The sequence below is a fragment of the Styela clava genome, chromosome 3 (assembly GCF_964204865.1).
Source record: "Styela clava chromosome 3, kaStyClav1.hap1.2, whole genome shotgun sequence".
NCBI lineage: Eukaryota > Metazoa > Chordata > Ascidiacea > Stolidobranchia > Styelidae > Styela > Styela clava.
In genome coordinates, this window is record NC_135252.1 from 6,106,056 (window position 1) to 6,133,739 (window position 27,684).

At 33.2% G+C, this 27,684-nt stretch overlaps 1 protein-coding gene across 4 annotated transcripts; it reads left to right on the forward strand.

Annotated features, from left to right (window-relative positions):
- Nucleotides 1-6,401: 6,401 nt before the first annotated feature.
- Nucleotides 6,402-27,642, forward strand: LOC120343553 (furin-like). 4 transcript variants are annotated; one of them, XM_039412758.2, is made up of 16 exons: nt 6,402-6,760; nt 7,438-7,542; nt 8,102-8,212; nt 8,559-8,687; nt 10,289-10,454; nt 15,376-15,548; nt 15,967-16,179; nt 16,726-16,826; nt 18,143-18,246; nt 18,832-18,995; nt 19,756-19,895; nt 20,371-20,495; nt 21,012-21,103; nt 21,558-21,660; nt 22,182-22,241; nt 25,089-27,642. In XM_039412758.2, exons 1-16 carry the CDS (start codon nt 6,506-6,508, stop codon nt 25,724-25,726), a joined length of 2,679 nt encoding a protein of 892 aa, XP_039268692.2. In that variant the 5' UTR covers nt 6,402-6,505; the 3' UTR covers nt 25,727-27,642. The 4 variants fall into 4 exon arrangements, with proteins under 4 accessions (XP_039268692.2, XP_039268693.2, XP_039268694.2 ...); XM_039412759.2 differs by having other exon boundaries at nt 6,403-6,760; nt 21,558-21,615; XM_039412760.2 differs by having other exon boundaries at nt 6,403-6,760; nt 24,899-25,191.
- The last annotated feature ends 42 nt before the right edge of the window (nt 27,643-27,684 follow it).

Below are 27,684 nucleotides of genomic sequence, written 5' to 3' on the forward strand. Positions count from 1 at the left end.
CCAATCGGCAAAAGCGACAATTTTTAACGATAAGAAAGTGTCTTTAAAACCGGTCCAAATCAAGGGATTAATAAATATAGACATAGTTTATTTTGAAACCTCTTTCAAAAGGAAAGGCAATATTTACCCAGATAAATACAATGACATATTAACAGAAACTTCGGGAAAGCAGACAAAACCTAAAATAAGGTTTAAAACGTTACTATGAAGAAAGGAAAGGTAATGCAAAGATAAGGACATGCGTCGCTCACTCATAGATATATATGCTGCTAAACTTCTACTGCTCTCTCAGACTTCTCTACTGAAGCAAAATGCTCAATAACGCGCTGATTAAAGTCATGCATCCCAGAAATAACGTCTATGTGAATGGATAAAACAGCCAAGGAATTTAATCTATCTTGCTTCATTGTGTTTCTGAGATACGTTTTAATACGCTTCAGCGTGCTGAATGTTCGCTCTGCGTCGGCGGAAGAAATAGGCGTCGTCAAAGTGATGTCCAGAAATTTTGCAGACGCCGCAAAGGTAGTTAGTTACTAGAGTGTTATCTATGAGGAACCCATAGAGCGCGCAAGTTGATGTGATGTTCAAAAAAGTTTGATTGGTGTATATACATCGCAATTCATTTTCCAATTTATCCACGTTTATCATGGGGTAAAATTTGGAGACAGTAGCCAACAAATGGATGGGAAATTGACGTGCAACTTTGAAACCCTCATATCTTGCGAACCTTATATTATATTTATACAAGTTTTACATCGTGTGAAAGATAATCTACAGGACTAGTTATAATTTAAAAATTGAGATAAAATATTGTGATCATCTTATGAAAATTGGCAAAATTAAAAAGCATAAAAAAAATTGGTGCACAAGCTGGGAGACGGCGGCTACATATCTGGCGAAGGAGGTCAGAGCGCTTCGGCGAAACGGAAAAAAATGAAGAAAACCCCGAAACATTTGCAAAAAATATACGGACGAGAGGGGTATCAAGACACATATTTTTAATAACGAGGTTAAATTGGTGTGCATAACAATGTAAAAAATGCGCATGAGGAAAATCTTCTTTTATATAAACTTGAACACCATGTTTCGACCCACTCATGACTGCCGCGCCGTCATAAGTTTGAGCTATCAATTTTGACTTCGCGTTGTAAGGCTGTAACACTTCTTTCAGTACAGCCGATATCCCGCAAGCCGTGCGATCAACGATTGGTACAAAGCTGTGAAATCTCTCGGTATGTTTACTATCTTTCACAAACCGAAAAATCACCAGTTGGGAAACGCACGTGATGTCAGTTGTCTCGTCAGACTGAATCGAAAAGAACTGGCAATTCTCAATTTCCAGAGCCAAATGTTGTAAATAAATTTTATACATTGAGTCGAGCAAATCATTTTGGATATCCTTAGATGTCCCTTTCGAAACAGTTGCGGCATCAAGATGATCTCTCAATACTGTATCTAGGGATGCGGTGTATTCCACCATTTCCAAAAATACTCCTCTATTAGAAGAGCCAGCCCGTTCATCGTGCCCACGGAGGGACAGCTCGTGACAACAATGAACTTCAAAACATCTATCAATCGACCGAGAACATGGTGGTTTTTCTCGACGTTTTGGTTGTGCCGACGAATAGAAACCGCGCGTCCTTCATCCAACTGTGCTGCAATATTAACATTTCCGAATGTTCGGTATTTTACTGCATTGTCCAGATGCTCCATAGAAGATTGATGATCCCTGGCACGCTCGGAAAGATGTTTAAGATCTCTAAAACCAAATTTACACCAACGTGAGTCACGGGCGGTAGCAAAAAGTAGGCAATAAAAACAAAAAAGTGCATTTTTGTCCTCGCTGTAACACAACCATTCGTGTTTTTTATACCAAGTTTCTGCGCAGAATGTATGCCGACGCTTTCCTCCATCATGGGATTGTTCCAGTGAACAATTTTTTGGTTGATAAGGCCCAAGACGTTGTACCTCTAATTTTTGTTTCAGCGGCAGCTGCGAAAACGGAGTGCGAAGTAGTGCATCAACCTTATTCATTATGAGGTCTAAGGCTAAGAAATGCGAAGCCGGAAAGAAGTGAGGAGCTCAAAAGGAATGTGGAAAATAACTTAAGGCTTTGCGAGCGAAAAATGAACCATATCGGGAGAATATGGCTAGTGTAGACGGTCTGTGCAACCGATATTGAGGTATTTTTCGAATATTTTTTATTATACCGAAAAAACAACCGGGGCATTGTCCCGGTTGGCCCTATTGACGCGCCGCCACTGCTGATTAGCCTGCATGGGTTTGCATCCCGTGGGAGGCAATTATGTGCGAGAGGATTGCCAGACTCTCTTCCGCCGTAGGGTGGTCCACATAACTGCTGGTCGGGTACTGCTTCCTCCGCCATCAAGTCCATGCATCTTAAAAATCAGATCAAAGATTACGTAATCACATACCCGACATGCACTGGCAACCGGGCGAGAGGCCGTGGTTTGCTTTGTGATTAACTTTCTTCTTCTTCGGGATAAATATGCAAAATGTTAAATCTAAGATGTTTTATTTCGCAGGTAGGCTACCAGCACTCATGATAACAAGGTTGGCAGATCAGATATCATCCGAATCACATGCTATAAACATGGAAATATCATTGAACACTGTCAATCAGTCGCATTCTCTGCTACCCGACTACCCCAAATTTCATTTTGTAGCGTTCGAATCCTAGTGACTTGTGAACGTCGTATTCCATGGGGTTGCCGGGTCTTTTCCATGGAGAGTATGGTTAAAAAGCGGCATATATTTTTTATACAAATATTGGGCATATGAAACATATTGGGAATAGCCTCCTCAGCAGGATTCAAAGATATTGAGTGTAATACTGATGCCGATGGCGTTTCAAAGCGGTTCGTACAAAAAGACACGTAGGCTGTTATTGGACGCGAAGCGGGCGTCAAACTTTTGATTGCAGCCACCAAGGAATTGAATACCATCTACTAATACTCATATGAGTTTAGTATATATTTACGGTTTAGTCAATGCGATGCTGAGTAAAAAATTTTAATCGTGAGATTATCATCATTTCAGATATGTTAAAAAATATCCTTTTTTAAATCAGAATAAAGATTAAGTGACACCTTTTTATTTATGTCATACACTACATATTAGTTCATGAAAGTCAATTATAACAAGTGCTTCAATAATTTTCTAATTACTTGAAAGGGCCCATCGTTTCTCCCTTAAGTACGTCTTCAAATGCTTTATCGGATCTAGTCATCATCAATCATCAACGTCCTTATTTAAAGACTTTTTATTTCGATAATCTGATAGCAATTAAACAAAAATAAAGTGATTTTATTTTCTGATTTGAAATGTACCGTATATTATATATGCTTTGACGAAAGCGCTCATTAACATGTTACTTTTACGTGTGTACAGCTGAAGGATGTTGAATTGATTTCAAAGTTGATGCCTGATTTTATACTGTGTTCTTTATGTGATAGGCTTGTTTTTGTTGTTGGTTCAGCCAGCTGCTGTAGCACATCGATACTTGCATTTAAATATCTTTGGGCAGAATACTAAAAATATCAATAATTTTAAGCTTTGCTGTAAATCCGATTACTACGTTTGCTCATGAAATCTATAACGGTAAGAAATTTTGCTGGTAATTTATATATTTGTTTTGTCGTTCATGGTCGTTTAACATATCCGTGTATTGTACAATGCAATGCCGAATATGTTCGCATTACACTCTTTAGTATTCAGTTTAATTCCACAACATCATCGTTTCCGGAGCTTCCTTCCTATAGGTATACCGTATAGGTGACGAATGCGCTTGAAGCCGAGTTGTTTATGAAGAGGATAAAAGCGTCCCACTTACATGTACGAGGCCTATATAAGTGAAGACGCGGTCGGTTGATGAGATAAATTTTACAAGTACGAAAGCAGTTTTGGGCCAACCAATTTTACCATCAATGTTACAGCAACACTCCGTACAAAAGGGCAACCACATTCTTTTGCCCGGCTACCAGTCAATGTCGCGTATTGGGACAGTTAACGTGTTATTAATTTCATCTGTATGAACTCGATGGCGGAGGTATCGTATCGAAACTGACCAGCGTCAGTTTCGTGAACTTCCCACGGCGGCGAGGAGTCCAACAATTCTTTCGCACATAATTATCTATCAGGAGTGTGATGTCAAGCACACTTCTAACGCTTTCCACGATGCGCCAACCGCCTAGAAAAAATGTGTAAGCTGTCTTGGAAAGAGTCGTGATGGGTGGGTGAAGCGACATGGCCTAACAATTAGGATTTTTTAGAAACGTTCTTAGCCACTGGTAGCTGAAATTTAGAAAGAAGTAAAATCATAGAATTTAGCAAACGAACTGTTAGTGCTTGTGAGCAATGGAATGCGTCCGACCACAGCTTCACACGCGTAGTACGGTAAGCGCTAACGTGTCTATACTAATTGACTCCTTACATCACCATCCGCGTACGTGGGTTCTGCAGTGAATATCAGGACGATTATTATTATTATGTAGGTCTATAGCCCTGAAGCCTGTTTGCAAGTCAGCGATACGCTGGTACAGCAGGTGGTGTAGTATAGGAAACTTTACTCCACGCCAAATCATAGTTAACAACATAGATAATAAATCTGCGTTGATGTGATTTTTGGCAAATCAGCTTAGAGAAGTAAAATATGATACGTGATATTTACGGCTGTAGGGTGTAAAATGCAATATGAAAACAGTTTTCAAATGTAAGGTTGGGATGCATAAGTTTGATGGGCAGTGACTGCTAGCACAGAAGGATGATCTTATGCGTTATGAACACACCGAAGATTTGTTGAATGAATCCATCATGTTGATATTATCAATTTGATAAGATTAGGCAAGCGAAAACGATATTCTGCAATCATTGATCATCTCATGATATTCTAATACACTGATACCTGAATACCTAGATACGGTACCAGGTTTTATTGTAGTCTATACCATAGTTGCTAATTTTGTGTAGAATTTCTATATTTTCATACTTTAAACGATGATTGAAATGAAAGATAATTTAAAATTATGCAATAATGAATTAATTGCTGAATTATGTCTGTATGTGATGGTTCTAATGGTCATCGAAAAGTATGATTCTCCATTTCACAAGCATAGATATAAATCTATATGATATTAGACATAATTCTGTAATTATGGTAACAAATGCTAAACTGGGTAAATTAAATATTTTTCATTGTGTGTTTTTATTTTATATTTAGCCTATATACTGATATATATTGTTATGTAACTAAATCAGTAAATTGACCAAAAATATCATGTTATAGATCTAAGTTAAAGTAGTTCCAATTATGATTTCACTTTTAATAATCTCATAAAGACATTCTCATAGAATTCAGTTCTTAACTCTAACTAAAATCACTGAGATCAAAGAACAGCTGAGATCACTATCAAAGTAGCATCGAGTCACTACACTTTTAAAAAATTGATGGAATTCCACAATTGCTTGAAATGGCCCATTCTAGCTTTATATCCATTAAATTGATTTTGAATTATCCAGCTTTCAGTCGAAGCTCATTTCTAATTTCACGTTTAGGCAATTTTTCTCTCATGATCATTGAACAAACAATTTAAATTAATGTAATGATTCAAGATTCGAATAGAACTTGCATATTTTAAATACTGATATTCAGCTCGAATAAATTAGTAATGATCCTTTAAGTACAAATATATTGATTGTTACAATTAGTTTTCTCATTATCATTTCTTAAGAGCATTAGCTCATATGCCAGTATTGCCGCTTGTAAGATTTACTGGGCTCAATACAGCAATAAAGAAATAGTATTTGAATTATTGTTTCAATTTCTAGTGTGCCATTTCAATAAAATTTGCTGTACTAATATTTATAATGATGTTCCAAATAATTAATGTGTGTTTCTGTTACTTCAAATTTGTAACCATAATAATAAACTATGACAATTTGTGTTGGTAAATCGAAAGGGAAGGATAAAATTAACTTTTAATTGATCAATAACAAATTCTATTGATATCATAATGCCTTGTGAGTTTTTCATTTTATTTTTTATTTTAGCAACAAGAGAGTATAAGAATCTCATTCTACATAATACAAGCTATAGCAGATAACCTAGTATTACATGGAATGAGATGCTGCTCTTTTGTCGTTATAAACTCGCGACTTCATGTACATATCCAGCACTTCCATAAGCATGAAATTATAGATAGGCAATTTGTCTTACATTCTATCAGTTTGAATAGATACTCTTAATTAATTGATATTATTGCATTAATTAAAGGAACAATTATTCATACTGAATAGGAAAACTGTTTACCGATTCACGAGAATAGTATAAGAATGGAAGCAGGGTAGGCTATTGAAATATCTTGAATCTAAATTGTATTACTTCCTTTTAAAAACAGTAAATGATATCACAAGATAACAGGAAATTTATAATAACGAATCACTAATTGCTGCTGGTTGATTACTTGGAAGAGAATACTCGATTGGAATGGCTCCGTATTTACGGAGGAACATAAATGAATCAAGATGTGAAGTTTTTTCATACTTACGACTCTTTGCTAATCCTATAATTCCGAAGACGCCCAGTTGCATGGCTGCAATTTTTATAATGGTTTTTGCATTTGGTTATTGCAATGCTGAAAGTGCTGTGCATTATGCAAATCAATGGGTTGTTGAAATTGATGGAGGTGATATAGCAGCAGATGAAATTGCTACATTGTATGGATTTAGGAACTTTGGAAAGGTATGATATTTTCTAATATACGAGTGAGTGTTTGTTTTAAAACCACTGTTTCATTTGATCTTCACCCCAAAAGCAATTTAACTTTATGGTAAAGTATCTATGAAAGTTGCTGCAGATTTGATATTTCTTCACAGTCCACTCACTTGTGAATGTGATGAACTTTCTTTAATATTGCGTTAAAATATTGTCTTTTGAATAGTTGCATTAGGGGGGGCAACATCTAAAAGAATTGTTGAAACAAATTATTACAGTCAAAGCAATATGCTGTGATATATTCAAAATAGGTATAGGTTTGTATATGGCAGAGATGAATAGTGTTATATGTACTAATTATATGGAAAGTAGGGCTGGGTAGCTGGTTTGGAATCGCAATGTCTCCGGATCCAAAGTATATTTGAACTGTGGCTCCAGCTCTGGTCCTATAGCTTCAATTTTTGCATTAGAGCTTTGCTCCGGCCTCATACCCATGAAGTATTAGAAGATTATAAATGTGAAAAAATAATTAGATGCTCAAAGCCTTTAAAATTTCTGTTAGCTCCAGCTCCCACAATATGATAATAACCGTTTTAAATAATCATTTAGAGTCAATTAAAATGGGAACTAAATAATAACCGTAGAAAACTCTCTTTGTCTTAGACTTCATGATTTCTCTAATGTATGTATTTCCATTTTTGTAGCTTTTTGAAGATGGCAATGCATATAAGTTTTATCATCCTTCTGTTATGAAAAGATCAATAAGTGAGAGTCATGAACATAATTCAAAATTAACGTTACATCCAATGGTATGTATATCTATATTGTATTTCTTTCACTAATATAGGCCTATGCAATTTATATATTATTTCTTATATCAGGATAATGTAGTCCTTGTTTAGCATGTTTTCATTGGAGTCGGAGCTTTGGTTGTATTTTCGTATAACCCGGAGTCGAAATTTTAAATTCCCCATATTCTGATTTCAGACATTTAATGGTGATGATAAGATTTAAATTTTTTTACAAGAATTCAAAAAATCACAGTGGTAAAGCTTTTTCAACAGTCTCTTATATAGATGTCTTGCACATGCCAAATTTTTAATAATTTTATTCCAATGGATGTTTGCAGCAAGAGTTGGAGTAAAAATTTCTTCCAACCTAAGTCGTTGTGAATTTTCACTGTAAATTGACTTGACCATGACAGTACATTAAATTTCCACTGATTATGTTAATAATTATCCAAGCGAACACAGAGTAAATTTTTTAGTTTTTCAAAATTTGAATTTTGAAAATTTTTTGATTTGTGTATAATAAATGAAGATTGTAGCCAAGTAAACTTTTCAAATCAGCTACTTTTTACTTTCAAAGGTGCGCAGTGCCGAACAACAGATAATCAAAAGTAGGGTAAAACGAGACCTAACACATTTCACTGAGGAAGATCAACCCAAGGATCCACTTTGGCCAAAGACTTGGTATTTGGTAATTACAATTGCAATATTATTCATTTTTTTTTCAACAATGTGGCTTAAGCTGTGTATGGGTATCAATAGTTGTTTGTCCAACGAGTTTGTTTCAAATGAGATTATAATTACGGTAACGAATATTTTGAAATTTTTAATAACGCTTCTCAGAACATTTTTCTCAATAGCAGTTAAATATAGGATTTGATTTTCTAAACATAGAAAAATTTGGTATCCTTAAATAAATTCTGACATGAGCATCGTCAAAATTGGAAGGTTTTACTGCAGACTTCTTTTGAAGCAGTTATATTTCCATTTTATTATCTTCGTTACATTCACTGAATATAGGATAATAATTCTTACAGCTTCCCACAATTCGACCAAGTATGAAAGTGTTTGAAGCATGGGAGGAAGGTTACACAGGGAAAGGTGTTGTTGTTACTATTTTAGATGATGGAATAGAATATAAACATCCTGATCTTGCTGCTAATTTTGTAAGTAAAATCAAACATTATTTTTTTTGTTCGAATTTATATTTGAGTGGACTCTTGTGGGTCCTCCCGTAGTGTGTGTACCAGGTAAGGGTTAGGCCATAATTTTATTCTGATTTTTCTTATTGAGTTTTATTACGAGTTCGGGGACTGTCTGTGTTAGCCAAGTGAATATATATGCCCATGGGCTTCCGTCCCTGTACACAACTTGATGTAAAGTAGGCGAACAAAATTGGTTACCTCCATATTGGTACACACGCTTCTGGAATGCCTTGCTGTGGGCTAAGCAGCATTATTAATTTTTGATTTACTTTGTGATTTGGAAAAAAGTGTCGCTGAAATAAAATGCTTCGTCAGCTCACTCAATGTTTACATAATATTTATAAATTTGTGTCCTTCAACTTGGGAGCATTATTAATAATTACATAAAAATTAGTTTGAGCCAGTATTTTTCAAAGCATGTCTGAGATTTGGAAAGGAAGATCATTCTGTGCCATCATTTTTTATTTGTACTGTTATTCTGGGCATAGTGACTCAGTAAGCGCTAATGGAAAACTTGTTTAGAATCAAATGAAAAACATCTTACAAAAAATAATGCAGTTTTTTAATAATAAAATTATTATCCTGCTTTGTTAATTAAATTTGTGTAGTTGAAGGATATGTGTAATGATGTACTAACCTTTCTAAGATCTAGGTTGCTATCCTTCAAACCGATTTACTTTACGACATAAAGAAAATCATTGTCATTCAGGAAGCAATTCTATTGATTACTTAATATTTATCTGTTAGATTCTGAATGCCAATTCTGAGATACAGTTATTAAACATGCTTACGTGCTGATGTTTATGCATTTCTTGCCAGGACTAGAAATGTCACAATTTCAATTATGACATTTTTACATTTCGTCTTTCTTTTACAAGTTATGAGTTTATGGTCAATGCCTGGTAACATGGTAATCAATAGGAATTTTATGAAAATAGATGAAATTTTTTCTATATATATCGATGCCCTATTCAACCCCTCTGATTATCCTATGTAGGTTCACAGGTTTGAATACAGAATACTGTTTAATAAGTACCGGGATAAGTCCATAAGATCAAGTCCGTTTATCTGAAACAAATAACTGACAAACTAATCACATACCCGATGGTAACTGGCCGAGATAATGTTGTTCCCTATTATGATCAAGTCATATTTTTGGCTTACCTCTCTCCAGGATAAATACAAAAAATCATATCTTATCGTAACAGTTTCAGTCGTATTCAAAATATGTATAAAATTCCATTTTTAATATGACTAATTGGGCAACAAAATTACATTTTGAAGCAGAATGTTACAGAGAGGCTAATTTAGCAGAAAACGGTCTGAATGCTTTAACCCATGATCACTTCCTCACCTCGTTTTATATAATAGATTTGGGTAGGCATTTAGGCAACGTTGAACCCTAAATTCTTGGTTATTCCAATACTTAAAATAAGAGTGTCTTATGTAAGTGTCTGCCATGGACAGATCTTGTTCACGATGAGAGTTTTGTAAAAATTTCCCTTTGTATGACAAACTAGTCGATGTAATCCAACAGAAATAATAAGTTTTTTTATTTTCAGGATTTGCAAGCATCTAAAGATGTAAATGACCATGATGATGATCCTGCTCCAAGAGATACATATTCAAATGAAAATAGACATGGAACAAGGTGTGCCGGGGAAGTGGCAGCAGTTGCAGACAATAAATACTGCTCTGTAGGAATTGCTTATAAAGCTTCTATTGGAGGTATGCGTACATGCTTAATTTTTTAAAAGATTTCATAAGTAAATGTCAAGAGCATCAGACATTTTGTGTCCAGCTTGGATGATGAATATTGGACAACCCTATAGATTCTGTAAGAGTTGTTGGACATGAAATGTACATGTCTTGCTAAATACTTTTTGTCCTGAAAAATCACTTTGATTCTTAATAACACTGCTCTACTACCGGACCCATTGCTTTAAAATTATGGTTAAAGCTTGTTGTTGTTGCTAGAGGGCTATTACTTATTTATTTTAAAAATATTTGTGGCCTACTTTTTGTTTTACCATGAATTTTTGTGTGATGACATCATCAAAATAAGAAATTGTGCACCATTTTATACTACTTGGCTTCGGCTTTTGTGTTCATATATGTAGGCATTGCTCTCTTGTTATTATTAATTAATATTAAAACACTTTTGTATGACATTTGACCTTTGTGCAAATATGTACGAGCATTGCTCATTTATTTAATATTAAAATTATCGAAACATATTATAAAAGCTAGAACATTTTAAAATGGAATATATCGAATTTTGATGATAGGTTTAAACGACTTCCTTCATACACAGTTCAAGTTTCTAATTGTTTTCAATTAGTTTCCAAAGAAACCATACTCAAAATAACATCATGGAGTGTGTGCAAATCATGACTGAATTAATTTATGAATATTTAACATTTTTGTTACTGGATTTACATTTTTGTTATAGTAATTATTATAATAGTATTCAATGGTTAGTAATTAGTGCATAATAGGCATATTATGTGTATTATTCATTTTAATGTGTTAATGAGTTCATTGATAAATGATTTAGTAGGATATTGTTTTGAAGGTTCAAATATTGTGAATTTGGCGCTCCAGAAGTGTGTGTACCAATATGGAGGTAACTAATTTTGTTCGCCTACTTTACATCAAGTTGTGTAAAGGGACGGAAGCCTATGGGCAGGGAGTATATTCACTCGGCTAACACAGACATTCCCGAATTGTAATAGAACTAAAATGAGGAAAATCAGAATAAAATTATGACTTAACCCTACCTAACCTGGTACACATATTGCAGGGGTACTGTATATTTTAATTGCATATTTCAACAGGATATGGAATTACTGGCTTATTTCAATGATCATTGTTTTGTTTATGACATCAAATATTTTATACACATTATTGCCAACTAAGAATCAATCTTTATTTGAACATGAGCTATAGCGCTCAAGATAAACAAATACCTTTCTAATTAATGGACTTGTTGGCTTATAATGAGAATATGACAGTTGGGGCTTTCATGTCATGCCAATAGTTTTGATGTGACTAATTATTTACTTCCTCCTATTCCCTGTGGACAATTGTTCATCTGTCATTTAAGTGTTTTGGTTCCGGGCTAAAAATATATCTAATTTTTGTGACGTAGTAGCAACTTATATCTAACATGAAAATGCAGTGAGTTTAAGGTATATTTCCTGGTTGTTCAGTAGATCATCAATGGCACAATATCATTGGATTATTTTTATAATTCCTAAAGTAGTTTCTCATCAGGAAGTTTGTAACAGATTCGAACTTTTGTCTTCATTCTTCTCTCATGACGTGCGTTATATTGTATCTTAATTAGTTGTTTGCTAAGCATTCATTCTGAAACCTCTTGAATGCAAAAATGTCTCTTGAAAAGCATACATGTCATCTACCAGATACAGTTTGTGACTGATAGCCTTTGGACATGGAAAATTGCGAGCTAAAAATATTTATGATCTGTTCCATATAATAACTTCATTTTACACTTCAGCCTCATTCGAATATGACTTGCATTCTTTCTTAATTCACTATTTTTGATTTAAAAAACTAAGCAAATCGTTATGTCATTGAACTAAGGTATTTAAAACATTGCTGTGACATGTTGTTGCTATTGATAACAAAATCAATAAGATCTAATAAAAGATAGGGTGAATCAAAGTCTTGACTATTTAGTAGATTTATATTTATTAATGATTGGTTTTCTGTGAGACTAACAACTTATCCTTCTTCTATGCTTTTGTACCGGCAGAACCGTATGCATATAATGCAAGGATGCTGCAGCAAGAGTAAAGATAACTATCCCAAATAATTCAAGAGTCTTGCTGCACACTAACACAAATATTTTCTGAAACGTTTCATCTGACCAAGATCAGACTTTTTCAGACATACATACATATACAACTATGATATTATATTTATTTATCTGGGTTTATTTACTTACACCTTCTAAATACCACACAAAGCTAGATCACAGGCGGTTTGTACTACACTGCAGATAACATTATTTTGTTGTTGGATACATGGTTGATCTATGATTTTGCAACCTATCTTCATTTTCTAAAACAATTTATGAGAACGTTTTACTAAGTACGTGTTACTCATTGTCAATACTAACTAATGCCTGATGTTTACTTTACTTCAACTTAGTTGGTTTGAATTAAGGTAAACTGTTTTTGACATTTGACAAACTCATTTTATTTCTTGGTTTAGTAAAATTCAACTCATGAGATTATTTTTATTCTATTTGTATTAGCAATGTCATGGATTGTTGGATCATTGTCTGGAATCCCAGACAAAACGAGTCATGACCTATAGGAAATAGCAATAACACTTTGATTGTCATATCTTGTTTTGTCTGAAGAATTTAAATCGCTGACTATTTAATAACGAAATTCTAAAATACACCACCATTGTCAAACTGTTTTTGTTAAAAATTATTCTACTTAAAAAATATACAAATTATTATAATCTAATATCATCGTAGTAATCTATTTATTTGCATATTTATTAGAAATTATATTAAATATTAATCCATTGCATTGAAGAATGCATCAATTTTAATAAAAGCTCATAAATTATGAACTACCAATGTTTCGCTTAATAATTCAGCATCGTTTTATATAAAATGAAAATGTGTTTTCTAGTCTTCAATTAGTCGCTCCTGTAGGACAAATTGCAGGTCGCAAACGTAATATGATAAGGCCTGCAATTTTGTAAACCTTTTAATATATGAACACGCATAGTAAAATGCTTATTTTGCTCATCTTCAACAATGTAAAAATTTGGAGTGAAACGTTTTTGAACATATTCATTGCGTATACAGTTATTAATTAAGGTCAAATGGCAAATATGGCTACCCGATTGTCATGAAATGTTAACAGAATTATATTGTATGACATATGGAGGTACTTCTGCAAACTATAAAAACCAAAAAATCATTCGAAATATCAGGCACACTCAAGAGTTTCAAATGGATTGGTTCATTGGTTGTGGTGAAAACTAAATTTTTACAACAACCCTAGTCCCTAACTAGCAATAATGATTTGGTAACATATAGGTTCTTCATTTTATATATGTTGTCGATAGAAGGTTTACTGAAAAATATTATTTTCTACCATCAAATATGTGTTTATGAACCAGTAGTGTTTAGTAATGAGTCACCCACTAATAGCACACTTTATTATGAGCGTATTTTTGTATTAAATAATAATTAATTTGCTCATCAAATGTAATTTTATCATTCGTGTCTAATATGTAGCTCACTGTTAATAAAAAAAGTACTGTTAATTGAAGTTGTTCCATATGCAATATTTTGTCCTTCAAAAAATACTTCTCTTAAGTCTTAACCAATGTTATTCTATAATCCAATATTTCGAACCAAACCAAGATTGTGATATTAAAATATTGGCTAAATATTCCCACATTTAACGTGGACGTACCGTAACTGTACAAACGTGGTGGTTTGCGATATGATTAGGCTGATATATTGGCTTTACCCGTGCGGGGAAGTCTGATGAGCAGATTCTTTACAGATCACCAACTTCAGTGTCTTGGAATAAATCCATTGTTTACAAATGCAGCGTAAAACATTCAACCTGATGTACATCAAACTGTTAGAAAAGATCTTATTACAACCAAATACTATCAGTTTAATAGAAAATAACACAAACATGTTTGACACAGAATCGGAGAAATGGCATAGAAACAGGATAGGAGAAATGGCATACTATAACCCAATAACCCTCCCCTAGTAAAAATATGAAAAATCAGTCCTATATGTTGAATTTTATTAATATATAGTCTAACACACGCACACGAATAAAGGGAGAAAAACATCCATTAGGAATTTAAAAATTCAGATGTTTAAACGGAAATCCTTTCAAATTTAACTTATATCAAATTCATTACCGTAGATATTCATTTTGTTAAAATGATAATAAGAATGGTGTAGAATTTATGGATTTGTGGTGTCATCTTTCAGTTTGAATTGTGTGTCTGGGTATCATTCATCACTGGTAACTTAAAACCTTGAGATAGCAGTAACTTCACATGAATTGGTAAAGTAATATTTGTTTTGCATGTTACAGTCCAGGAAGTGGCATGAGTAACTGAAAATCCTATAAATAGATTATTGATGTAAAGGTGTGTTTGCACTTCACTGGCGTACTGTATTCTATGGATGAATGAAGATGAATGTTATAAAAAGAGTTTAATATGTGTTACATTAAATGATTTGCAAAGTCTTTTTACATACAGCCTTTTGAAGGCTTGTTTTTGATTGCCAAAAGTAGGTTTCGCTGATTTGCTATCAATTTTTTATTTATTGCAGTAGAATTATGATTAATCACGAATTTTATTTTGATATTATAATACATATAGGATTCTGTTGCCCATTGAGTCGATTTCTAATTATTTTTCATTCAAATCTAGAAATAATATTCATCTATTTAGGCGTAGTATAGTATGTAATATTTTATAATAAAATGAACTAATTAGATCAAAACTGTTCTTTGCCATATTTCATTGTATATGGGCAAAAAAGCACACATTATCGACCTAGATCATATTTATAGATTAAGTTACTGTAAACCTATATTACTATGCTGTCTTATTACAACAGGGGTTCGTATGCTCGATGGTCAAGTCACAGATTTGGTGGAAGCTGAATCAATAGGTCTGAGACCAAATCACATTGATATATACAGTGCTTCATGGGGACCCGATGATGACGGTAAAACGGTTGATGGACCGGCACGGAGAGCTAAAGAAGCATTTGAAAAAGGAGTCACATTGGTAAGAAAATTTGCTCTGGACATAATTCCTACCATAAAAGTGCTTTCTCAGAAGATTGATAGAATATGCCTTGGGCCATTTGCTGTACTGTCAGATTTAGTTTAAAAAAGAGCAGTAAGTATGACTTTAAAACCCAACTTTCAGTGTAATAACTCTTTTCCTTATTTATCTCAGGAAGAGGAAAGCCCATAAGACTGATTAATCATATGACGAGCTAATCCATTTATTTGGTTACCAAGTCCATGTGTTGTTAAGGAATAGTGGTAACCAGTTATCATTTCTGATGCATGAGCTTCTCACCATATGAAGCCGTAACTGACCAGTGGTTTAGTGAACTAACCATTCCCAAATCCTGTGAACCATAATTGTATCCCACTTAGTAATAAAGAAAGTATCATCTTTCATAATTTGTTTTCAGGGAAGAGGTGGATTAGGATCCATATTTGTGTGGGCATCAGGTAATGGGGGAAAGAGACAAGATAATTGCAATTGTGATGGATATACAAATAGCATATATACATTGTCAATCAGCAGTACAACAGAACACACTCAAACACCATGGTATTCTGAAGACTGCTCATCTACTCTAGCGACTACATATAGCAGTGGTATTGACTCAGACAGACAAATAGTGAGTTATTGTCATGTTAAATTTTACATTGTTTTTATAGTATCTTGGTACCGAATAAACTCGCTAGTTCAATTATTTGAGTTTCGCCAGGAATGCACCTTTTGTTTTACATTCATAAACAATACTGTGATGATGCATGGTGTCAATGACAATGAATATTTGAGAAGGTGATTCATATCTGAACTATAAATTTTGCAACTAGTTTTTATTTAGTTATATGGTGGTATGTGCATTGCGAAGCCTATACCTGAGTCTAATTTTCATATCTATGCCTGTGACATTACAATCCCTTAACAGTTAGCTTGTGCGAAGCGAACAACGCATGTCATAAGATCAATAACTAAGATTTTTGTGCCTGCTGCTATTAAACATAATAAAGTATTAAAAGTTACACACCCCATGCTGTAGTTAATCAGCCACATATTCTGTGAGGTTGAAATTGGGCATTCGGAATATTGCTCTGGTTTGGTACAACTGATTTAATACAACCTTGGTGAGGATTGATTCATGTATTCCAAAATTTCACATTTTCATATTTTTTTGAAGGTTACTACTGATCTTCATAAGAAATGTACGCAATCACATACAGGAACTTCTGCATCTGCTCCTCTTGCTGCTGGAATATGTGCTCTAGCATTGGAAGCAAAGTAAGTTATCACTCTTTAAACAGAATATTGCAAACTATACATTTATATTTAATTATGAACACTTATTTTGTTACCTATAGAAAGGTTTCAATTTTATGTTAATTTGCCCCAATATTTATGCATTGTTAAAATTGTGAATAGTAAATTATAAAAAAAAATTGGATTAAAATAAACTTGAACCTAATGCTGTATAAAATGCGTTTAAAAATTTATCTGTAATTACCCATTTTTTTTAGAATTTGCTGTTTTTCGCCAGACACTAGCTACTAAAATATTTTTGGTATATAGGCTATATCAGATCAGTATTCAAACTGACATGAGGGCTGAGGGTATTATTTTATTTTTTTTGTCTTTGTACTTTGAGTATGCAAACTTGTTTTGATTAATGAGTCCTTTTGTGTGTTCGAAATATTTTTGATCTCCAGAGCAGCTTTTCATAAAATTTCTGGCAATGTCTTTAAATTGAAGTGTTACAAAATGAAGCTTGAGACTATTACTGGAAAATCAAGTCAAGCATTGTCATATTCTAAAGTGGTTTCAAGTGTCTGTAACGGCCATAACGTCATATACAGATAATACAATGTTCGTTCTATCTAATCTTATTAAATTGAAATGTCTGACCTTGGTGAAAGAGGCTTGATGTTTCACTGATGGATTAACCACTTCATATTCTACCTACTTGGGATATCAAAGGAATATATACATTATACAATATAATTACTGTTGTCAGTTGTGCGAATTTTGTGAAAATAAATTTTGACCAAAATGATGGAAGTGGGATATGACTTGTTACATCCGATTTGAACCTCGTTTTTAAGTGCCATTGTTGAATTATTTATGTAATTTTACTTTGAATTTGGCGACCATTACTCTGCCGACATGTTTTTCGCTCATGAGCTGTGTTTTTAGATTGATGATAGAATCTTAATTGAACCATTATGTTGAAATTCCCATATACAATCAGATTATGTAGCCTTTTTTTAAAGTCAATTATCGTTTTTCAATAATTAATTTATATATTTATACTGTTTATCAATATTGAGTAGAAGTCCCAATCCAATCCCCGATTTGTGAGTCAGGTCTTGTCGGTTTCGCAGTTAGTGAATGACTAGTAGGAAGTCATTCCATCAGATGACTTGAGTAACTTTCTAGCTCAAGTTGAGTCAATGACTCGAGCCTTCCTAACACTGCTGTTAACTAATCGTGTAAAATTGTTGGAATTGGTTGTAAATTAATATAGAATGCAAAAATAATTTTACTATCTCTCAGAAGTTTCTGATTATCCTCCCAAACAATAATATTCTTATATTTCACAGTAAAAACTTGACATGGCGAGACATGCAGCACATTGTGGTTCAAACGGCAAATCCTGATGGCTTAACAGCTAGTGACTGGGCCCTGAATGCTGTCGGAAGAAAAGGTTTGTGTTCTATTTCAATAATAGTCGTAATATCAAATAATGTCTTTTGTGATTCCGATTTTAATCATAAAAACAAACCTAATAAAATTATTCAATAGTAAATATGATATTTAGATATTACAGAAATGGATATATAATAAATACATGTGATGTAATGAATATACTTCAAATTTAGCCTTTTTCAAGTTAGTTCAAGTGACTTATCAAGTGAAGTTTTCCATCCTATGCATTTTATGGGTAATATCTTGTGGTAAGTCCGTTGAAGATTCCCGTATTGAATATTTTAATTGTATTATAAGGGTGTTGTTGTATACTTGTATTATAGCGAATCTTCAAGACTGTTGGAATGAAGGTCACAAAAAATATGTAACTATCTAATTTACTATAGCTGGACAGTACAGCTGTAAATGAAATCTCAAATTTTCCTTTTTTTTTCAAAATTTCACACAAAAACATTGCACAGATTTTCTTTGATTTTATTTTCTGATAAACAGATATATCACTTCTTTGTTGTTTTTAATGTGATTTTTTTATCAGTAACATTGCTTTGTTTGTATTAGCCTGATTAAAATAAACTAATTGCAGTGAGTCATTCGTATGGATATGGATTAATGGATGCTCATGCTATGGTACTGAAGGCAAAAAGTTGGAAGACTGTTCCCCAACAGAGGAAATGCAACATTACCATATTACATCATAATTCCAAGTCGTCTTTTTCAAGGGGAAAACCATTAAAGATAACTTTTAATGTAAGATGCTTTGTGTAATTCCAAGAAGTTTACAGTAAATGGGAGTAACATTTTTTGTTAGATTAAATTTTTTTTGCAAACTTGCTTTAAATTTGCTCAATGATGACATCACAAGAAAAAAATCTGATACTCCTGTAGTTTGTGTACCTGTTTAGGGTTAGAGTTTTATTCGGGGGACCGTCTGTGTTAGCCAGGTGAATATATATATCCCCTGGCCATAGGCTTGCGTCCCAGTTGCACAAATTGATGTAAAGTACCTAGGCGAACAAAATTAGTTCCCTCCATATTGGTACACACACTTCTGGAGCGCCAAAAATTCTAACAACCCATTTTTTGACGCCAAGGGGCAATGAAGTTGAAAATGTCTGAACTAGTTTTTTAATTGATTCATGACTACACCACTTATAGCAGTGTGTGAGATAATTTAGAAATTGTGAAGTGATATACATTTCTGAATAATTACTTGTCCAATTTTGGAACTCAACAAGCTTAACAATCTTTTTATATTAACATTGAGGGAGAAGTAAGACTAAACTATTTTTGACAATCATCCATGTTAGAATTGTTTATAACCTGTTATATTAGCAAAAAAAAAAAGGTTTGCGTATTACATTGATTAAATGCCAATGTATTTTTCTTGTCATAATTAAATGTTAATAAATTATAATGCGCCATGATTTGTGCTACAGAAAGTGCATGCAGAAATAACAAGTTGTGTAACCTCTTGACTTATTGGTGAAATATTTCATTTTTTTCCAAGGTTAACACATGCGAAGGTGTAATGCCTGACAGATTAGAGCATGTACAAGCTGAAATCAGTGCAAGTTGCGACAGACGAGGTGATATGAACATTTATTTAACATCAGCAATGGGAACAAACTCTACATTGCTAGATAGCAGGTAATCATTTGTTCTTCTTATTTTTCTTATAGAACATTGTTGAAGAGAATTTTCATTTCATTTTGACCTGTCTTTGGAAAATATTGAGCACTATCAATATGACTTTTTTGAAGGTAAATGTCCTATTTCAGGATAAATATTGATAGTTTTCCACTTTTTTTTTCAAATTGGCTCAGCAGTCAGCACTTTGTCAAAATTGGGATAATTATAATTTTATTGTAAATCTCCATTTAATATTGGATTGTTTTTGTATACATCAGTGTTTCAACCTATTTCACTGCAATAAGCAGTTCAGTGGATTTAATGTTTTATATTAGGCTCAACATTGTGGTTTTTGTATGATTTGGTACCATCAACATATAAAGTATAATTAGTGTAGTTTAATAGTACTTAATGCCTTAAGACGAGATTATAAACACGATTGAAATTAATTTTAGTATGTGGCTTATTTCATATTGAATATTATTTTTAATAGGCAAGTAGATCTGAAATCTGGTGGTTTCTCAAAGTGGCCTTTCATGACAACTCATAGCTGGGATGAAAATCCTGTTGGATCATGGACATTGGAAGTTCATACACATGGAGTCGTTACTGGCACTGGTAATCCTTATTTTTGCCTAACCATTTGTCAATATATCAAGGGATTTCCAATAGCAAATTGATATATAGAAATAGATTTTAAACGCAGTGTATAATATATTGGGTTGACAATGCCGGATTCATTACTCTGCCTCTGTATTGCTCACCGTTATTATAAATTTTAGCAATTACTTTGTTAACACTGGGCTTCAAATATTTAAGAGCCCATTTGAAACAAATGTCAAAATTTAAAGAACATATGGTACATATCAAACTCTTGTATAAAGTTTATATCATTTTCACAGCATTGTCATCTATATAATACTCAGGATATTTAAGTTAATCCCTGTCATATTAGATATTTGAGTTAATCTCTGTTATAACTTAGTTAGTGTTGGCATTGATGACTGAGAATGGTGAATTACGAAGTGCTGTTCAGGAAAGCATAGTAAATGGAAATCGAAATTGATTACTTACAATTTGCCTGTGTTTTGAGATTAGTAAGATAATATAGCGATATATTATATGTTATTGCAGGTTCTGTATCATATTTCAACCTCATACTCTATGGAACTTTGAATAAAGACTGGTCAGCAGGTCTAGTTGAAAATGTTCAAACCTCAACTACGGTATTTGTTATTAATATTATATTTCACATCTGTAATTTTTATGCTCCAAGCCAGCGGTTCCCCACTGAGTTTTCTCTCTGATAATTTGGCGCTGTACGAACAAAAAGTTCGCGAACCACTGCTCTAAGCAAAGTCTAATTTGGATGTTGGTTTCAGTTTTGCTAATAAATTTTTGAATACATTTCAATTCTTAATTGATAAAGACTGCTATAATATTTTGAAATTCTGAATTTCGGTTTGACCGTTTTATAACAACTTGAGCTTGTCTTTAGACATACCCAAAATATCAAAATTCTTTCGTAATTTATGTATCATTATTTAACCAAGAGCACTCATCAAGATCTGGACCATCTAGCCATTTTGTAACTTTTCGTGTGACTATGTGGCTTGTAGCATTACTTTATGGATTTGTTTTTACTGTGTTCTAACTTTTGAAATCATTTGTTATATCTAGAGTGTCGCATCATCAAAAATAGCTTCATCTCCAGTAACTGAAGTTTATGAAACAAACAGTAAGTTGCTTGATGACTTGAGCAGGTTTCTAAATATTGGGACAGGTAGTCTTGTTTGATAGGAAATTGGCACTGATGTTAAAGTTTCTGAGTTTTCGATTGAATATTTCCTCAGGGAGTTTACCTGCTCAGATATTTTTTTTATCTTGTAGTTCGTTTATTTCATTTGGTCTAATTTGGTTGTAGTCACACTATTCTTGTTAAATCTTGATAGGGAACTCCCAAGTCGATGTTAGCATAGTTGATGGCATTAGTGCTTAGAGGTTTTTTTTTTTCTCAGAAAGAATTAACTTGTCAAGCCATTATAGGTTGTCCATTTCTGAGAAATTTACTGGTTTCTTGTCATTGCAGGGTAATTTCATATTTCACTAATCTGTAATACCTTAATTAATAGCTCATGCATTGGCTACTTAATTGGTTAACTGTTTCCATAACTGACATGGGCTAGTATTGAATCCACTGCAAGTAGTTTCAATATTATCAAGATTATGGGTATACCAAAGTAATATTGCGTTATCCCAATTTATTTGACAAATTCCAAGTCTTAACTTCTTTAAAAAATCTAGATGAAGTTTCTACAACTCCAAGCCACTGCAAGATCACCAAGTCTAACAATTTATGTATAGGTAAGAATAATTATTTCCTTTGCTGGAAATCTTATTTGTTACATATTGAATGTTTGCTTTGAATGGGGGAATATTGTTGACTATGTGTATTTAAGGTGTTGTAGTATTGGTAGTAAATGGATGTTCAGTAATCTGTGGTGCTACCTACTGCTTTATATGAAATGATCTTGGCATGTATGGGCCTAACAGTCAAAACAATTTCGGAAACGAGATCGGAATATGTAAATCGAATCTGGATGGGGTTGCAAAACTTTAAACTATGATTGTCTGACTGAAATGCCAATTATAAATTACTGTAAGCTGAGATAAAGATACTTTGAATCTATCTCGCTATTTATAATTATAATAAATTGCAGCAAGATTTTCCTTCTCTTGTTTCTAGCAGCAAGAAGTTCTAGTACATGAAAATTATTAATTTTCAAAAGCTGAAAAAAAGATTCCATTTGATTCAATTCACTCCATTGAATACCATTTCTATGTGAATGTGACCGTCATATTGGCATGTTATGATGAATTACTGTTTCCTTATTGCGTGAAAATATTCGATACAATGTATGTTTGATAGTTACGTGCATTGGTTGTGTGGCATTGCTTGATGTTTAGCTTAATTATGTTAAAATGATCATTTATTTCATCATTTTATTTTGCAATAAAACTGTTAGCTGTCCACCAGACATCAATGTTATTTAGTTTTTATTGTTCGCTCTGGAGAAAGCTTTTTTTTTTTCAGGTTAAATGGTGACTAGGCAATCAGAATTTACTTGCATTTTACTACTATTTGATCTCATGGCTGTGCATTTTGCATGATCCCCCTTTGTAAATTTGCAATTGCTAGATAAGTGTTACCAGCTGTTAGCTGGTATTATGAAGAACAAAAATTTGTCTTCCATGTGATTTAGTACCAGTCTGTGCTTAGCAATAGAACTATTTCATAGTTCGAAGCAGTCATTTTTTGTATGATTATCTGCTACGCATAATCAGTGTATCGCATGTCTCCTTAAAATGTGCATCTTCGTGTGTATTTTAATGTGTGCTTTTGTCAAATTCTCTTCAATAGTTGGCAGAAATGCATGAAAATAAACATAACTTTTACTGTCATCTAACAGTAAATATTCTGTAGTATATTAAATTTTCTATGCAATTTTATTACCTGGGTTTATGATGGTTATGTCGTGAAAAAGAATTTGCCATTTTCGAGTCTTGAAGATCATAGACATATTAAAGTATGATAAAGACAACACTATCTATGAATCATAAATGGTATAGCATATTGGTGAATAAAATTGCAACTCCATAATATCGTAATCGAAGCAATAACTCAATGTTCCTCTTCGGAAGGGTTATAAAATCATTTATTTACCTATTTTCGCATACCTTGAATATAATCGCCAGGTCTTGATGATATATGATTCCAATTGGCCATAATGTAAACTGAACAAAATTTTTGCAGCATAATATACAATACACAAAGATTGTGGAAATTCTGTCGTTTAAAGTACTAATGTTACAAGTTTACAAGAGCTTGTTTGCATAATTTATATACACCATTATAAGCCATTATGTAAGAATAAATTTGGACTATAAGAAAGGTGTATGTATTGATGATCTTTCAAGAAGTTACATATCAACTTAATGTTTACTTTATTTAATTTGGAGTCATACATATGTGGAATAAATGCAATGGCGTAGGGTCATTAAACAATTAAAATTCACCACAAGTATGTTCATAGCCAGAGGCATTTTACAAAGCCTGTCTATGACAACCGCATACTTGTTTATTGGTGATTAAGAATATAGAGAAGCGAAACAACATTCCACATTTATTATTAGAGATAAAATAAACAAGGTGTTGGTGTTGATATTTCAAAAAATTGTCTACTGTTCTTTTGAATAAGAATGTTGCTTTGCTTGTCATTTGGACAACTGGTTTTATAATAACATAGCTTTTTTTTATAATTTGAGTCCTTCGAATTTGCTTAGCTAACTCACTCTGCTATAGTTCGCTAGCTGAAAATTATGCTGATGATTTTGCTTAATATTTTTAATTTAATATTGAACATCCAGAAAATTTAAAGTTCCAGACATTCATTTTGGACCTTCACTAACAAAATAAGAAGTAGTTTCTAGTCTAGGTGATATCAGCTGCTGAATCTAATTAAGTTTTTGTAAGGAATACTATGCAATTTGGTGAAACTCTGTAATGTTTATTTCTAATTATTACAATCAATGACATTCACTTGAGTGTAGGGATGCTTGGAATAGGAATCTTGATTATTACATAACTTCGACTGAATGCTATTTTGTTATTTATCTATCCGAATTTCAAAACTAACAAATTATCAATAAAATAATGTTTCTTCAGTAAATACAAAATATCAGATAAACAATTGGTCAAGTAATTTCAAAGGATTAGATTTATTCAATATCTAACTTGACCATTTTACTATCATTCAATGGCAGAACTTAAATTTCTTGAAATTAGATTCTATTTTTGGCATCCCTATAATTGATAGTAACCAATAAGGATAGTTATTACTCAGTTATTAGTATAATAGTTTTAGGGGATCTTATATGCAAGTGTCCAGCCATGAATTGAAGCCCAAAATCTACTGATAGGTCTGGTGGCCAGCTAACAGTTCAATCTCACTCTCCCGTAGTAATGTGTTTATTTTTTGCATCTTTTCTACTTGGATGGTTCCTGTTTTAATGATGATGTCTTTTTTGTCGTCCAATTCTCTTGCCAACTCACAATTACAATCAACTAACAATGTGCCTACGTACTGTGAACCCGTACTATTACCTCACAATCACCATATTGGATGTTGCAATCTCCATTACGTTTTTAAGTGTGCGAAGATGGGTATGTTCGCAGCCATGATGGGTTGTCTTGCCTAACCTCTTGCCCAGATGGACAATATCTTTCATCGGAATGGGTTGATGAAGCTATGAAGGCTGCAGCTGAAAAATTACCCAGGACCAATGAAGACCATGATAATTTGGAATCTGACAATGATGGATATCCTGAGAAAGTGAATGTGTGTGTTGTTTGCGATCCAGGTTTTTACTGTACTTCATGTCATGGACCAGAGATAAGTGATTGTTCCAAATGCATTGATGGGTTTAATCTAGTAAATGGAGAATGCATTCTTGAAAAATCAGAAAACCAGGAGTTGCACAGAAAAATCTTTGGTTTAACTATAGCAGTTTGCATTTTTTCTGTCATCATATTTGTATTTTTGTTTGTGTCCCTGCATTATTGCAGGAAACAAAATAAACACTGTTGTTATCCATCAAGTACAAAGCCACTGTACTCTTATGTGCCGAATGGTATAGACAATGACGAAGAGCTTGATGGAGCTCGTTATTATAGCAATGGTACTATAGGATTTGTAGACAAAAAACGTGGCAAACCTAATGGCTCGGCACTTAAAGATGCTGATATGAATCAAGGACTTCTAGATGAAAGTGATGACGGGAGGACTTGAAACACTAAAAATTGGAAAACCAAATGCGCCTTTACCTGAAGCTTGAGTTCACCAGTTCTATGCCCGTCATCAATGTATAGACTTTAAATGCAGTTGAAGCCCAAAAATCAATGTTTTGGTTAATGTATGTTGAATTAGCGAAGTATATTCGCTATTCAATGCAGTTAATAATGTGCAATTACCCAAAGATTCCATCTTATTGGCAGTGTTATACTACTTGCATTTTAACTGATCTGTCATTGGTCGCAAGACTTGCAACAACTAATCTGTTGTGTCTTCGATTCAATATATTCTTGACACAGTAACAGATACAGATCAATAGGATGATTTTAATGTTCTTACCGAGTAAATCCAAGTCAAATGAATTCTTCTTATTGTGGTAGTTGTAACTTGTATCGCAATTGGCACTCACTCGAAATTTCAGGTATACCCAACATTTGATAATCGTAGGTAATCGATTATTTTAACATTTCTGAATCGAAAAATTCAATCTCCACTAATGTGTGAAACATTTCCTGATAAATGTGGACCAATTTCGAATATATTTGATATTCCATTTTTGGAAATATATTTTCAGATTGTATTCAGAATATAAAACTATACAAACTCTTATGGCCATATTTGATTGAAATTACAACTAGAGAGCAGATGTTACTACCTGAGATTACAATTTCTATATCTAGAGTTTAACATCTAGTTAGTCCATAACCTAGTTATCAACAATATTATTTTATTCCCAATCAGTTCATAATAATCTGAGTACAAGCATGCAGTACTTTTACATGTGCTACAGTATAATGATTATCAGATCAAGTAGTGTTCGACTTTTTGTACTTGGGAATTTACTATTACATTCACTACACAATTTTCCATGCTAAAATTTTGCATACATCTGTATTACTGTATGCCTTATTTTTGGTACATTTTATTCCAACAACCATTCTTCTATCACACCTATATTATATTCTTATTATCCTTTGTGTTTGTTTCTTGGCACTTAAAATAGAACAAACTTTTTTTTCTATCATTTGCTTATATATTATTCCAATGCTCATTGTGCAACTCGCAGTACAACTTGCTTTGTGATCAAATTTTTAGATAGGTCATGCATTTTGATTTTACCATATCTCATTGTTTCACTGGTATAAGTTAGTTTTTCAGTGGCGCAGGAAAATGTAAATTGATTGCCTCGTCACTATTATCTGTAACAAAATTACCCTAGTATTTCCTTTCATAAGATCACTGTCTGCCTCTACTTCTCATGTCCATTTGAAATAAATAAACATAATGAGGAAGCATCCCCAACATCTCGCTGACAAGATCGCCATTGATGCTTTAGTGTTTATCTATATTCTTACTCAAAATAAACATCATTTGTGTGTCTGAAAAATCCAATTCAAACTCGCTGCCTTTATTACATTATTTATTTATTGTACACATCTTCTAAGGAGGCTTTAATATGTCGTCCCATATTGGTGCGTTTGGCTGGTATAAAATCTTAAAAACATGTTCACTAATTCTATCATGTATGACTGAATGGACGAGGAGACATTGGTTGTGACTAAGGTAACAAGGAATCGGTCACGCGTAGGTAATGGCGCCATGAGGACTTCAATTTGAAAAGTTTCCCACGTCAGCATGCCTGTGGTCGCGCTTTGTGCCATCAAGAGCTGCAAAAGTGAAACAGTACATTTTGTGTGCTTTGCTGCTAACAATTATATTTACGTTATCCTGATAAACATTAGTTTGCACAGTTTGGTGTGAGTTATAGCACCATGTCTTAGCAAAATTTTATTGAATCATGTTTTATTAGTTACTGATATTTTTGAGATTGGTGCTTGCTGCATATTGGAAAATTTATTTTGTTTTTCTTGCCGTCCTGTAACGTATATTTAAGCAGCTAAAAATGTATCATGGCATTTGTGTTTTGTTCTAACGGGGATGGGTCAGAATTCCAA

Coding starts and splice junctions, on each gene's coding strand:
- LOC120343553 (XM_039412758.2), top strand. CDS start 6,506: ATGGCTCCGTATTTACGGAGGAACATAAATGAATCAAGATGTGAAGTT. Junction 18,996..19,755: donor CATTAAAGATAACTTTTAAT/GTAAGATGCTTT, acceptor TTTTTTTCCAAG/GTTAACACATGCGAAGGTGT. Junction 20,496..21,011: donor TGGAGTCGTTACTGGCACTG/GTAATCCTTATT, acceptor ATGTTATTGCAG/GTTCTGTATCATATTTCAAC.